Below are 11,329 nucleotides of genomic sequence, written 5' to 3' on the forward strand. Positions count from 1 at the left end.
TGAAGAAAACAGACTACAGGGAGACGCTGAGAGAAAAGAGAGAGAGAGGTGAGTGCCAGGAGGTAGCGCCAGGGTCCCCGTCTGCACTCTCCAACAGCTCTTCCAGTCCCGGGGTTGGGTTCCCTGGGGCAGGAGAAGGAGGTCCAGCCCGTGCCCACTGCCCTGAGAGCCCACTCCTGTATTTCTCCATCTCCAGGTATTAGTTAAGCACTCGTCATGCGCTGGGAAAGTGTGGGATTTGGGAGAGACAGAGGTTCGGCCCCTGCCCCAGAAGAGCCCACAGCCCAGGGGCAAAGCCAGGAGATTTGAGCTGTCAGCAGAGGGGCTCCTGCGCGTGTGCGGGAAGCAGCAGGAGCGAAGACACGGGCGCGGGGGGTGGAGGGGTGCCACAGGATGACAGTTCTACTCAGCTTCTGCCCGCCCCGCTGTGGTCTATCACCCCGGCAGCGCGGCGGTGACCCCTCCGGGCACCCAGGCACAGGGGGAGATCGGGTGTGAGGTTTCTGGGTGCCCCAGCAGCCAGATGACAGCCCTTTATTATGCAGCGCCTGCCATGTGGTGGCTGGGTCTCCTCAGGGAGGGCATCTGCCTCTGCTCCCACAGGCCCTTAGAGCTGCTCTCGGGAGCCACCGGGGCAAGAGAAGCTCCTAGCGGCCTCCCATCCCCTTGGCAGGCTACGTGCCCGGGCGGCCCTGCGGCCCACGGCAGCTGCCGGGCACTTCGCCCCCGGACCGGCAGGCGGCAGCATTGCCCAGGTCTTCACGGCCACGCGGCGGCCTCTTCCCTGCTAGGAACCTCGGGCCTGGCGGTATCTTAGAGACCAGGGGCTTCCAGGAAGAGAGTATGGGGGAGACTCAGGAGGGCACTGTGACTTTTCTCTGTAGCTCATAAAAACATGGAGCAAGCGTCCTTTTGATCATAAAAATAGCTCCCCAGCTGAACTTCCTGCTAACAGTCTGCTCATATTTTGATAGGGAAACTCCCAGTAAATGATGAATGTGCTTCCCAGGGACAAAGAATAATGCAGAATGAGGATGCTGGAGAAAAGAACCCCTGTCGTTTCCCAGCACCTGTGTTATTTCTCGTAGGGAAAGAGAGTGTGCTCTGAGAGCAGACCGTCCTGGGTTCAAATTCTGGCCCTGCCATTTATTTACTGGCAGCGCGACCACTGGCTGTGATTTCTCCGTCATCAGTCTCAGGTCCTTTGACGACGAACTCCAATCACTGACACTATGCCATGAATTCTATGACAACCGCGTGACATCACCTCTGCAGCCTGCCGGATGCCTGGAACAGGGCTGGTGCTCAGGAAACAGTGACCCGTTGTCTCTCAGAAGCACAGGCCCCCAGGGGCTGAGGTGCCCCCAGGCCCAGAGATGGACAAACTTTTACTTTTCTTCCCTCCTTTCTCTTGTTTTTCAGAAGAGCCCGCTGAATTGGAAACCTTGAGAGCAGCAGCGGCAGGGAAGAAGGAAAGCACGAGAAGAGGGAGAGACGAGCCCGAGAAGGTGATGAAACACTGGGAGCGAGAGCCAGCTGACAGTGAGAAAGAGACAGAAGATGAGTTGTCTCAGGAAACTCTGAGGGTCGCAGCGAGTGGACAAGAAGAAAACAGGCAGAGAGAAGTAGGGGAAGCCAGCTCCTTCAGAACAGGGCTGGGAGCCACAGGGCAAGACTCAGGAGATGTTGCCAAGAGAGTGTCCAGAGACCTGGGCACAGAAAGCGAAGGAGAGGAGGACGGGAAACCGTTAGAAGTGGGCAGAATGGAATCAAGAGAAATTTACAGGAGGCCTTCAGAGCTGGACCAGAAACCCTCAGCAGAATTAAGCAGAAGGGAATCGGAAGGACTGGAGAGTCAAGTTTCAGAAGACAACAGAAGAGAGTCAGAAGAAATAGGGAAAACAGAACTGGGAGAAACAGCAGAAGTGACAAAGGCAGAAAATGGTGAAAACGTGGAATAAGGTGAAAAAGAAGATGAATGAAGCAGCAGGCATCAGGACCAGGGGCCTCGGGGATCTTATTCAACTGGACTTGAAATTTCAGGCTGAGATTTTTCTTTCATAGGAGAACACGTGGACTGGGCTCCTCCACAGGTCGCCTCTGCCTCTTTCTGTTACTGTTTTCCTTTCAATAGATACCTTTCACTCTTACAAATCCCGAGTCTGTCATTTTGCCTCCCTGCTCACCCACAAGAGCCTTAGAGAATGAGGACCCGACTCGGGGTACCACTCTCCAAGCAGAACGCTGACCTTACCCTGGCCAGGTGACAAACACAGACTCCAAGCAAGGCCTGATCCAAAGTGTGATCAAGGTGGGAAATGTGCTCCTCTCCCCTGGGCCTGTCCAGGGACCTCATGGAAGAAATGATAGGGGTGCTAAGCAGAAAGCATTTCAGGATGGTGAAGAAACAGGTGAGCTCCAAGGGACCAGGCTAGCTTAAAGGGGAAGAAAAGGAAAGGCCTGGGAGTAGAGGTACGTCTGGGCAGCCACTGGCCGTGGGTTCATCTTACGGAGTGCCTGCTATGGGCAGGGCACTGTGCGAGGCTTGATGGGAGAAGTGATGATGGGTCACGCTGAGGACTGGCAGGCACGATGAAGTGAACGCTGGCATTGACAGGGGCACTGTGCTCGAGGAGCCCAGAGAAAGAGAGTTCCTGCCCGAGAACAGGGAGCCGTCCCCAGGAGGGGCGGATGGACTCCACCTGCGCCACCTCCAGGAGGTACAGTCAAGTAAATCCGTGAGCTGGTTTCCTCCTCCGTAGAACGGGTATCTAACTCCGGGGTTGGCGTCAGGCTTCTGTGAGTGCTCAGCACAGCACTTGGTACACGGGAAGCTCTCCAAAATCCGACCGAGCTTTAGGTGGCTTCACAGAGGAGGTGGCAGCTGAACAGCTGCCTCAGAGGATGAGCTAGGATTTCACTACATTATTCATTTGTCTCCTGGCTATTGCCATCCTGGTTCCATCTCTACAGTCCTTGGAAAGGTTAGGGCTGAAGTTAGGCCAGCTAGGACCAGACCCCGACTACTGTGAGGCGAGTGAGGCATTTCAGATGCAATATTTCACGGGGCGCCACGAAACTCACTAAGCAACATATAGTATGTTAATGTAATGTTGTAAAACACACACACACCGCAAAACCCCCACGAGGAATACAATATCACAATTTTAAATAAAGACCGGATCTGACCTTGCATTTGCATGACCCTGCCTCCCTGGCCTCATCCCAACCCCGGCGCGGGGCCGGGGAAAGGTGACTGCCTCCCTCTGTCTAGAGTTCCTCGGGACCGCTCCAGGGCACACGTGCGCCGCGGCCGGCCGGGGCGGGACGCGCGACCACTTCCTCTCCGCGCCGGATCAGTTTCGGGTTTCGATTCGCCGCGCCTGCGCGGAGAGGCCCCGCCCCGCCCCCGGGCTATGTAAGGCGGCCTGGCGCGCGGTCTGGCCACCGCTGAGCTCCGTGTCCCTCCGCGCAGGCGGGCGGCCCCGGAGAGCTAGTGCCTGCCGAGGCGGCCGCGGCGGCGCCCCCCCTCATCATGGTGAGCGGGCGCGGACAGGCGGGAGGGGCGGGGGCGCGCCGGGGAAGCACCCTGACGGAAAACGGGAGTTCGGGGGGATTTTCGGGAGGAAGTGGCATGCAAATGAGGACCCGAGGTTCCGGAGTTGAGCTCTGGCTTGCTGGGCCGCGGGGTGCAGCCTGAGGAAGGGGAGCCCCGGGCCGAGTTGGGGAGCGGGCACGGCCGCTGGAGGAGCGCGGGGTCGGGCGCCGCGGGAGCTCGTGCCACCGAGTGTGGCCCGGGGCTAGTGCGGGGCGGGCATTGTCGCCTGCTCCCCGCCCGAGGGCCTTCTCTGAGAAAAGCCGGTGCCCGCGCCGCGCTCGGGCTGCCGCCGGGAGGTGCAGCCGCGTTAGAGGAGACCGCTCACCGCAACAGGTGGTGTCACTTGTGGCTTTTAGCAGGCGGGAAAGCAAGTGGCTCAGAGAGGTGCTGCTGACACGCAGCAAAGTGGGGCTCAGAGCTGGACCCCGGACGCAGGTGCCCTGGGTCGCCCAGTCCTGGGGCAGGCACAAAGACCACGCCTTTGTGGGGGGCCGAGGGGCAGGGGAGGCGGCGGCAGGCGTGGTGAATGAGGCCCTTTGTCCGGCGCTCTCCTGCCCTGCCTCCCACCAGCCCTTCTGTGGGACCATTGTCCCCCCCCCATCCCAGACAAGAGAGTATTATCTGTTGCCGCCCTTGTGGGGGCAGGGGAGGCAGTCTTCGGGTAACCCTTCTCCACCCCCAGCCTCCTCTGCGCACCCGGAGCCCGGGCAGCTGTGCCTTCGCCCAGACAGAGCAGCCCCACCTCCAAAGAGGGCATCCTTAGTAGGTGCCGGGAATATAACGTCAGGGTCCGCTGCAGAGGCACGGGCCTGCGCTTCCAGCAGCTTCCCCGCTGAGGGGCGGCAGCAGTGGGGGATCCTTGAAGCCTCAGCTCTGACCAGCGGGAATTAGGGGCTTGGGAACCTCAGACGAGCTCTCCCGTCTCTCCTCCACCACCACCCGCTGGCGGCGCCCCGGGCCGGAGGAGGAGAAGGTCCAGTCCTGGGCTTGGGAAGGTGCCCACCGCACGGGGGGGCGCTTATAACTCAGGGCTGGGAGGCCCGAGGAGAACGAGGCCAGAGTCAAGGGGGCGAGGCCGGTGGGGTGGCCTCGAGCGAGCCGGCTGACATCTGCTCTTGCCCTCCTCACACACAGAACAGAAGCTTCTCCCGAAAGAGCCACACGTTCCTGCCCAAGATCTTCTTCCGCAAAATGTCCTCCTCAGGGGCCAAGGACAAGCCTGAGCTGCAGTTTCCTTTCCTGCAGGATGAGGAGACGGTGGCCACGCTGCAGGAGTGCAAGACCCTCTTCATCCTGCGCGGCCTGCCCGGGAGCGGCAAGTCCACCCTGGCGCGGGTCATCGTGGACAGGTACCGGGACGGCACCAAGATGGTGTCCGCCGACACCTACAAGATTACCCCCGGGGGCCGAGGAGACTTCTCTGAGGAGTACAAGCGGCTGGACGAGGACCTGGCCGCCTACTGCCGCCGGGACGTGCGCGTCCTGGTGCTGGATGACACCAACCACGAGCGGGAGCGGCTGGAGCAGCTCTTTGAATTGGCCGACCAGTACCAGTACCAGGTGGTGCTGGTGGAGCCCAAGACGGCGTGGCGGCTGGACTGCGCCCAGCTCAAGGAGAAGAACCAGTGGCAGCTGTCGGCCGACGAGCTCAAGAAGCTGAAGCCGGCGCTGGAGAAGGACTTCCTGCCGCTCTACTTCGGCTGGTTCCTGACCAAGAAGAGTTCCGAGAGCCTCCGCAAAGCCGGCCAGGCCTTCCTGGAGGAGCTGAGCAACCACAAGGCCTTCAAGAAGGAGCTGCGACACTGTAGGTGGCGGGCGGGGGCCGGGATGCGGGCAGGTAGCGGCCTTCCCAAGCCTCCCTCGCTGGGCTCGCGGTGCTGAGCGCCCGGGACCGCCGCTGCCCTCCCAGCACAGGGCCGAGTGAGGCCGCAGGGGTGGAGGCGGAGGCGCAGGGGGACGGGGAGAGAGCTGCTTCCCAGGGACCCCTCTCCTCTCACGGCGCCCCCTCCTCCCTGCCCCCCTGGATGGAGACCACTGGCCCTGTCTTTGGATGGGGGGAGGGACAAATTCCCCGCACCACGGGAAGCATGTCCACATTTCCTACCACCCGAGAGGGAGAACCTGATTCGATGTTTCTACCTTGTGTTCAGCTGCAGAGCCATCTTTCTGAAGTAGAATATTCCATGGAGGGGCGCCCGGCTGGCTCAGTGGGTAGAGCCTGCGACTCTTGATCTCGGGGTCATGAATCCCAGCCCCATGTTGGGTGGAGAGATCACTAAAAAAGGAAGGGGCGCCTGGGTGGCTCAGTTAAGCGACTGACTCTTGATTTTGGCTCAGGTCATGATCTCAGGGTCATGAGATCGAGCCCCGCGTTGGAGCCTGCTTAAGATTCTTTCTCTCCTCTCCTTCCTCTCCCTCTCTGCCCGTCCCCCCTCCCTCTCTAAATATATAAATAATAAAATAATCTAAAAAAAATATTCCACGGAATCCTAAGCTGCAAAAAAATGACAACTAAGACTATTGTGACTTGACTGGGTATGGTGCCAGGTCTCGGGCTGCCCAGTGCACCTCCTGTGGCCTCCCGCAGCTCCAGAGAACGGCCACACACCTAGTCCAGACCCCTCATTTTGCGGAGGGGAAAACGCCCAGGAGGGCTGTGGGATTTGCCCAGAGCCATGGTGAGAGCCCTGGACTCTGTCAGCTCTAGCAGGGGCCTCCCCATGTTGGGTGGGACCTCTCCTGGGAAGGGCTGTTTGCTCTGGGGAAGGGTAGGTTTGGGATAAGGGAGGCCTTCATTTTCCTGCAGTGGCCTCTTAGGGATATGTCACCCACTAATCTGTCCCTTTAACCCATTTCTGGTGTCCCCAAATTTTAGATTATTTTCCTCCTTGAAATATCCCCACCCATATTTCTGTGTTGTTTCGGGGGCAAAATCTGTGCCTGGGTATGTGCTCAGAGGTCTCTTCTTGGCTCCTAAAGCTGGAACGCTGGGAAACCAGGGAACCGTGACGCCCGCAGTGATGTTGTCCGGGTGTGAGCCCTGCACCTGGAATTGCTTGGCAGAAAAGCACCCTACAGGCAGGGCCCCTGGTTAGAGCTGCTCTGCCTCTTGAAGCTGCCTTTACCACTAAAAACTGCCGCCCTTTCCTGCCTAGGACACAAGCGCCTGTTCTCAGAGCACAACTGTCCCTCCCCTGTGGAGGGTGAGGGATATCCTCGCAGGGACTCAACTCTGGGAGTAAATACAACAGATCTAGTGACTCTGAAATGAGCCCTAAGGCTTGGAGTCTGGAAATTGAAATCACAGATACCCCAGGTCTCACCATATAATATCTCATTATATCCCAAGACCCTTCCTACTCTAGGCCCTTTATAGGCTCTCATCCAAACAGGCCTGCACGGTCCATGTTATAGTGACCAGGTAACTTCTGGTCTGGGTAGGCCCAAGTGAAAGGGGGCTCGGCTAAGAGTTCCCCAGGTGGTCCTGGGAAAATGGGTGTATGGTTACCCTAATGGTACTTGATTGACAGAAAAGGGTCAATCGTGCCCCAGGCCAAAGGACTTAAGCTCTGACTCCTTCCATCATACAACAGTTCCAACGTTCTTTTGCCTTTCTACCCCATTTCTCATGACTTGCTTCCCTCCAGATGTGTAGCTGATAAGGCCGAGAGTCCCTTGGCCTATGCTGCCTATCCCTGGGTTACGAGTGTGTCACTTTCCAAATCTGAAGAGGGATGTAAAAATCTACATAACGTGAAACCAGGGAATTTAGACACCTTTTTGTAGCTTTGACGTGGCTGTTGGTTTGACCAACTAAGGAAGGAGTGGATTATGGTGGATTGCCGAAGAACTTACACTTGACGTCATTTTTTTTTCCCTCCGAGCCTCCACGGTCTTGGTGATGGGTATTAGGATAGCCCCTGCTCTCCTGTCCTGACCCCCTTCTCTCTCTCCCTGCAGTTGTCTCTGGGGATGAGCCCAGGGAGAAGATCGAACTGGTCACCTACTTCGGGAAGAGACCCCCAGGTGTCCTGCACTGCACAACCAAGTTCTGTGACTACGGGAAGGCTGCAGGGGCAGACGAGTATGCCCAGCAGGATGTGAGTGCTCCCCGGGGATGCCCGGCTGAGGTGGGGAGAGGGCAGGGTCTTCTGGAAATGGGGACCGGCTCAAGGCGGGGACCAGAAGCCAGACAGCCTCTCAGGAAAAATGGCATCCCCTGCTCCAGCTCGCCCCCTCCCCAGGCTCAGTCACACAGAGGCCAGCTGCCCTGTCTACCCGCCTGCCCCCAGCACTGCCACCAGCCTGCGCGCTCGCCCCCAAGGCCTGGCCGCCAATGCCTTTTCCTGCTGCAGACTGAGGGCCGGCAGCAGGCTCCCGCGCTGGCCTCTGAGCCTGTCTGGAGTTCCCAAGGTTAGGTGGCCCCAGCCCCAGCGAGCCTGGTGCTCAGAGGTCCCGGTCCCCAGGCCTGGCCTTGCCCTGGAGGAGGGCGCATTGAGGGGTAGTGGGGCTCTTGGCTTCGGGTGCCACACCTTTCCCTCCTCCCACTCAGCCGCTCTTCGGCCCGCAGCCTCCGATGCGCGGTCCTTAAGCCACAGGCACGTGGCCCGGCCCCTGGTGGCCTTCTGGGCGAGGCCTTCCTCCACCCCCGACCCGTTCCCCCACTTGTCCGCCCCTGTTAACGCAGCAGCCGTTTTCCTGATTGTTCGTTGGTCCCCCCGCTTGCAGTCTTCCGTTGGGCTTGCGGTCGTACCGCGGCACCTAGCAGGGCTGCGTGGCTGCGTGGGTAACGTCCGGACCGGCTCAGCCATTCGTGCGCTCGGCCGTGTTTATTAAGCGGTGAGGCACCAGGCACGAGGGACTGTGAGCACAGATAAGAGACACTTTATGGTCAGTTGGGAGAGGTGGTCGGAGAGTCAGCTAGAAGCAGATGTAAACCAAGGCGTATGAGGTGGATTTTGATCCGAGGCATTTATTTCTGACCTCTGGGACACTGCCTGGGGCACTCAGGTGGCTTTTACCCGGATGAGCTGAGTAGCAGTGACAATAGCACTTGTCACGTGCCTGTCACTGTTCTAGAATCTTCACCCAGACTCTCGTTTAATCCGGACGCTGAGGTAGGTTCCAGCATCGTCCCCGTAGAACAGGTGAATGAGCCAACGCAGCGAGGTTCCAGGGCCGCTGGGAGGTGGGGCACCAGGCTCTGAGTCGGGCAAGTCTGGCCTTCGGCACTGCCTGTGCCCTCTGGCACCTCCGGCACCTCCAGCGTCTCACGTCAGCCTCGCCCGCGTCCGTGGGAAGATGTCCTCCCATGAGACAAGGGCCACGTGCGCCTTTTACCCGAGGGTTCTGCCCAGTGCTGCTCACCTCTGCTAGGCCCATCCTTGGTCAACAGTCTGCTCTGGGGGCCACCACGTCCGGCTTAGCGCTGTCGTTCTGTCCCCACAGGTCGTGAAGAAGTCTTACTGCAAGGCCTTCACGCTGACCGTCACCGCCCTCTTCGTGACGCCCAAGACTACGGGAGCCCGGGTGGAGCTGAGCGAGCAGGAGCTGCCGTTGTGGCCAAATGACGTGGACAAGCTGTCCCCCTCTGACAGCCTGCCCCGGGGGAGCCGGGCTCACATCACCCTTGGCTGCGCAGGTGATGTGGAGCCCGTGCAGACGGGCATTGACCTCCTGGAGATTGTGCGGCAGGAGAAGGGGGGCAGCCGAGGCGAGGAGGTGGGTGAGCTCAACCGGGGCAAACTCTACTCCTTGGGTAATGGGCGTTGGCTGCTGAGCCTGGCCAAGAAGCTGGAGGTCAGGGCCATCTTCACGGGATACTACGGGAAGGGCAAACCTGTGCCCACACACGGCAGCCGCAAGGGGGGCGCCTTGCAGTCCTGCACCATCATTTGAGCGTTCTTGCCACTGTCAGCCCCCCCCCGCTCCTAGGAAGGGAAAGGGGGGGCAGAGGAAAGCATGCCTTCTGCCTGATCTTTGTTTTAAGATTTTTTTTTTTTTTACTCAGAGTTAACCTTTCTGTAACTTTTTAAAACCTTGTAAAGTAACTTTTCCTGCCCTCCCTTGTCCCCTCTAACACTCAAGCTTTCACCACAAGACGGGGTGTGGGGAGCGCCGTTCAGGAACCCAGAGCAAAGCCGCAGCCGCAACCCCAAACCCTGCCGCCTGTCCCGGGTCCCCTGCCCCGAGCCGGCCAGCGGGGGAGACGCCCCAGAGCTGCATGTCCCCACAGGGTGGTTACGGCAGCTACAGGAAACTAGCCATGGATTTGAGAGGGTGGGGGAATCCCTGGGCTTTGACCCCGAGTCTTAATCATTGCAGCCCCATGACGTAGGCTGGGGCTTTTTACCAGGGTACAAAAGGGGCTTTAAGTCCTACCTTTGGCCCTAAGTGCCTGTCCCCTCCTCCTTTACACTGTGACTAGGGAACATTGGACAGCCACCTCCCAGCTGGCTGCAGGTCTCGCCCCAGGAATGGGGTGGGCTGGCCAACCTTTCCGGTGGTGTGGCTCTGCTGCGGGGATGAGGAGACTGAAGCCAGAGCAAGTGCCATCTGCCCAGTCCAGCTTGTCTCCTTGATGCCTCCCCTCCAGGGGGTCAGTCGGTGGGAACCAAGGGCCAACGGAGCGGACCCCTGGCTGGTCAGGGCCAAGCCCCAGCTGGTGCCTCTGAGAAGGGGTTTTTAACATTGGTACGTGTGCTGTGGTTCCTGGGGTGCCCTCCGCTGCCCCCCTGCTCAGTAACAGGGCCTCGCTAATCGGGTTGTCACTGGATGAAAGTGCTGGAGATTTAAGTTACTATCCTGGCTTTGCCCGACCTCAGTGACTTGTAAGACTGACCGTGAAATAAACCGTGTTAATCCTGGCCGTGTACAGTCTCTCTCACCCTTCTGTGCCCAGCGCAGTCTTCCCTGGGGCCAGGGCTAGTGTTATCAGGACTGGCTTTGTCCCACAGCTTGGGGCCATCGGTCCTGTCTCCCCTCCGCTGGCTGGGCACAGCTGTGGTGAGGTCGGGCAGCTGAACAGTGTTGGCTTTCATGAGGCGGCAGAAAGGAGAGCGGCTGATCTTAGACGCACACAGAAAGTGGGTGGGGGGGGTGGCTGGGTCTGAGGGACGTGGCGCAGAGCCTGTCCTCCCCCATTAACTGCAGCAACAGGCCCCCAGGTGTGCCAGCCCCAGGCAATCAGAGGGACTGCTCAGCCAGACCAGCGGTTCCTGGTCTGGGTTTCCGCCAGCTCTCTAGGGAAGGCCACCCTCAGGTCATGGTGTTGCAAACACAAGGGAACACCTGACATTCGGGAGTTCTGTACAGGCCCGCGGGGGAGCTTCTCAGGCCTAACTCAGTCATACTAGCGCCATGGCCTTGGCGCCAGCAGGGGAAACCTGGAAAGAAAGGGGCCTGGGCTCAGAAGGAGGAGAAGCAGTAAGTTACCTATTTGGGCCATGGTCCTTTCTCAGCCAGCTCTACTACCAAAGCGCCAAAAATCTAAGCGTCCAAGTCTCAAATCCCTCTGCCTGGAACTCCTAAAAAGATTACCTGCCATGAACACTATGCTTGACTTGAACAGCAGGACACTGGCCACCACTTCCTCCCCCAGCTTGTCTCCCACACACGGGACAGCCACGGAGAAGTCGAGCGGTATTTACTAAGAATGCTGTTTCCAGCCATGTGAGCTTACGGTCTGTGACTGGACCCTGGGGCCCAGGAGCTACGTGTCCCACTTGGAAA

At 59.1% G+C, this 11,329-nt stretch overlaps 2 protein-coding genes across 3 annotated transcripts in view; both read left to right on the forward strand.

Annotated features, from left to right (window-relative positions):
• Nucleotides 1-11,329, forward strand: part of LOC110573273 (signal transducer and activator of transcription 5B) — an 871,639-nt gene that overhangs the window by 599,805 nt on the left and 260,505 nt on the right. The window lies entirely within an intron of this gene.
• On the forward strand, nucleotides 3,416-10,466 carry LOC110573238 (2',3'-cyclic nucleotide 3' phosphodiesterase). Of its 2 annotated transcripts, none has more exons than XM_021681707.1 (4): nucleotides 3,416-3,538; nucleotides 4,733-5,402; nucleotides 7,559-7,698; nucleotides 9,047-10,466. In XM_021681707.1, the coding sequence occupies exons 1-4, from the start codon at nucleotides 3,536-3,538 to the stop codon at nucleotides 9,494-9,496; spliced, it is 1,263 nt and encodes a 420-aa protein (XP_021537382.1). In that variant the 5' UTR covers nucleotides 3,416-3,535; the 3' UTR covers nucleotides 9,497-10,466. The 2 variants fall into 2 exon arrangements, with proteins under 2 accessions (XP_021537382.1, XP_021537383.1); XM_021681708.1 differs by having other exon boundaries at nucleotides 4,844-5,402.

This window comes from Neomonachus schauinslandi, chromosome 15 (genome assembly GCF_002201575.2).
Source record: "Neomonachus schauinslandi chromosome 15, ASM220157v2, whole genome shotgun sequence".
NCBI lineage: Eukaryota > Metazoa > Chordata > Mammalia > Carnivora > Phocidae > Neomonachus > Neomonachus schauinslandi.

Excerpts from the sequence above, each read along its gene's own strand:
- LOC110573238 (XM_021681707.1), top strand. Across the intron at positions 5,403-7,558 it reads CAAGAAGGAGCTGCGACACT|TTGTCTCTGGGGATGAGCCC; the intron begins GTAGGTGGCGGG and ends CTCTCCCTGCAG. Across the intron at positions 7,699-9,046 it reads ACGAGTATGCCCAGCAGGAT|GTCGTGAAGAAGTCTTACTG; the intron begins GTGAGTGCTCCC and ends CTGTCCCCACAG.